We start from the raw sequence: 2787 nt of genomic DNA, 5'->3' as shown, positions 1-2787 counted from the left end.
CCGAGCCCTCCTTGGTCTACCATGCGAGCAACTACCTCCCATCTAGCCCACTACCATGGCTGGGAGGTTTTCGTGTTGTTCTTCCAAAGAAACCTTTTCACTGGTTTTAAGAATTCTTTCCAGCTACACTTAGCCATCTTGAGCACGGGGCTGAGGAAAGCAAATATACGGGATCATAAAAGCATTAATCACTCTAATCCGGCTTTGGAAGGGGAGGACTTCTCATTTTTGAGCTTATTTTTTCAAGGACCCATTGAAATCTTTGCCTATGGGTAACGTCCACCCCTACGGAGGCTCCCAGGTGTCTGAATACACTCCCTTTTGAGATAATCTCTCCTGTCCAGACTGCAGGGTCAAAAGAGTCGTTCTTCGATAGGGAGATAAGTCTTGACTTCTCTATATTGCACTCGTATGCCGTCACCCGAAATGACAAACCCAAGGAATTTGAGCTGTGTAGCACCCCATCTGCACTTTTTAAATTGTAATTGCAAATTGTATTTTTGAATTCTTGACAAGACCTCATGTAGCACGAGGAGATGTTCCTGCCATGTTTTGGTGTGGACCAAAATGTCGTCCAGATAGACTAATAAGACTTTTTGCTGAATCAAGTCTTCGAAAATGCTGTTGGCCATTCTCTGGAATGTGCTTCCTGCGTCGCTGAGGCCGAAAGGCATGCATGTGAACTGAAAAAGACCCCTTGGGGTTCTGAAAGCAGTCTTGTGAGCATGTTGAGGATTTAAAGGTATTTGCCAGTAACCTGATGCCAAATCTAATGATGTAAAATATTTTGATTCACCCAATTCATCTAAAAGATCATCGAGGCGAGGCAGTGGGTAAACATCGTGCTCTGTAACAGCATTCAAAGGCCTGAAATCGATGCAGAATCTGTAGCTGCCATCGTCTTTTTTCACCAAATGGGGTTCTGAAGACCAAGAGCTAGAAGAAGGGATGATGACACCTTTCTGCAACATGTCCTCCACTGCATCTTGGATGATCTGGAGTTCTTTGGGAGACCGACGCCGCCTAGGCATCTTGATGGGCTGTATCTCAGTTGTGTGGATGGAGTGGGAAATAGGCAAGTTGACCTGAGGGGTAAGGAGTGGTTTCTGGAAGAGAGGAGGGAATTGGCTTAAGAGATTTCGGAGTTGTTGAGTGCGGCTGGTTGTGTCTTCTTCTACGAATTGTGCATTGTTGAAATGTGACGGGACAGTTGTCATTTGCAGAAAGGGAATGGGCAAACTGTTAGGGAAGACCAGAGATTGTGAGGAGAAATCTAATCTAGCCTGGTGTTGGAGTAACCAGTCGCATCCTAAAGTGAGTTTGAAAAGCTTATGAGGGAGGACATAAAAGTTATGAGTGAAAGTTTTACTGCTTATCGTGAATGTAAGTGCTACTATGTGACTAGAGTGGTACAACTTCTGATTGTCGCCAAACAGAACAGATACTGGTGGTGCTGGAAACAAAGGGAGATTGAGAGAAGATACCGTGTGAGTACTGATGGAGGAAATCGAGCTACCAGAATCCAAGAGAGCTTCCAAGTGAATCCCATCTGCCTGAAGGGCGGTGGTGCAGACCAATCGGTTGGAAGAGGAGGCTGATGCGATTATATGCGAATGGGTGTCTTCCAGCAACCATTCGCCTAAATGTTTTCCGAGAGTGTAGCCACCAGAGCTGTGTGAGATAATGAGACCTGAGCATTTTGAAAATGAGTGTTTGAGCGACTCCTCCGACAGTGTCGTTGAATGTGGCCGTACCCATTGCAGGCATAACACCTTGGACGACCTTGAGCATCCCTATCTGGTAAGCGACGACGGTTGCCATATTGTGTGTTTTGGACATCAATGTCCATTGGTGTGGGTAAAAGAGGGGTGTCGAGGAGAGGACGATTCTGAGTGTTTGTTGGAGGAGGAATAAAAGTAGGGGGAGTATCAGCTTGTGTACTAGCTTCTATCCTTTGGGCGATTTGGATAGCTTCATGGTAAGATGTGGGGCCTTGGTCCCGAACTCTACGGGAGAGGTGTCCATGAAGACGTGGCCAGAGGAAGTACAGCTTCATGTCTTTTGACATGGTAGGATCTGCCCTAAGAATTAATTGGTTAAATTTGACAGCAAATTGGGCCACAGGCTCTTGCAATCCTTGTTTTAATTGATGTAATTGCTGCAAAGCGCTTTGAGTGATGTTCTGTTGGGCAAAATTTTGAATCAAAAGTTGTTTAATGAGGGGCCAAGAATATTTCACATGATCAGTTTGCTGTACAAAACATGTTGCTGCGATGCCCTCGAGTAAGGTGCGAACTTCTAAGGCTTTCCGCTCCATGTCCCAGTTGTGATATTCGGCCACATTCTCGAAGTGGTCCAGCCATGTCAGAATATCCTCAGTCGGGAAACCTGAAAAAGTCTTTGGTCGAACCTTACTGTCAGAGCGCGTGTTGTGTACCTGCTTCTGTGTTAACAAACCGACCAGGTGTTGGTTTGTCGTGTTTATTTGCATCAGCATTGAAGAGATGGCAGTGAATATGTGCTCGAAATGGGTGGGTTGTGATGGCTCAGCATACTCAGGGTGCATAGGGGCGTCTTCGTAGTGTGGAGAGGATGGGTTCCTGGGGGAGTTGGGGCGACTCATGGTAAGGCTTGATAATGCGATCGCAAGTGTGCGGGGGCAGAGAGAGCTACAGTGAAACTACAGCGCTAGAGCTTATCAGGCGTGTTGTGCCCGTCTCCTCCACCAAATCTGTAGCGTGCCTGTGCAAGAGAGAACACACCCTCGAAGACTCGAACACGCTCCCC

At 46.6% G+C, this 2787-nt stretch overlaps 1 protein-coding gene across 1 annotated transcript; it reads right to left on the bottom strand.

Moving 5' to 3' along the window:
- Positions 1–353: 353 nt before the first annotated feature.
- Positions 354–2566, bottom strand: LOC147464472 (uncharacterized). Its single transcript, XM_086503290.1, has 2 exons — positions 1773–2566; positions 354–1671 (listed from the first exon to the last, which is right to left on the bottom strand). The coding sequence occupies exons 1-2, from the start codon at positions 2564–2566 to the stop codon at positions 354–356; spliced, it is 2112 nt and encodes a 703-aa protein (XP_086359416.1).
- Between the last annotated feature and the right edge of the window lie 221 nt (positions 2567–2787).

The sequence above is a fragment of the Adiantum capillus-veneris genome, chromosome 1 (genome assembly GCF_014529385.1).
Source record: "Adiantum capillus-veneris isolate H3 chromosome 1, ASM1452938v2, whole genome shotgun sequence".
Lineage (NCBI taxonomy): Eukaryota > Viridiplantae > Streptophyta > Polypodiopsida > Polypodiales > Pteridaceae > Adiantum > Adiantum capillus-veneris.
Note: the sequence above shows the minus strand (reverse complement) of the source record. Positions and strands in the feature narration are given on the sequence as shown.

What these genes read in the sequence shown, in the direction of transcription:
- LOC147464472 (XM_086503290.1), bottom strand. Translation starts at nt 2,566, where the DNA reads ATGCACCCTGAGTATGCTGAGCCATCACAACCCACCCATTTCGAGCAC. An exon ending in GATGCTCAAGGTCGTCCAAG is followed by an intron (nt 1,672 to 1,772) that starts GTGTTATGCCTG and finishes TATCTCACACAG; the next exon opens with CTCTGGTGGCTACACTCTCG.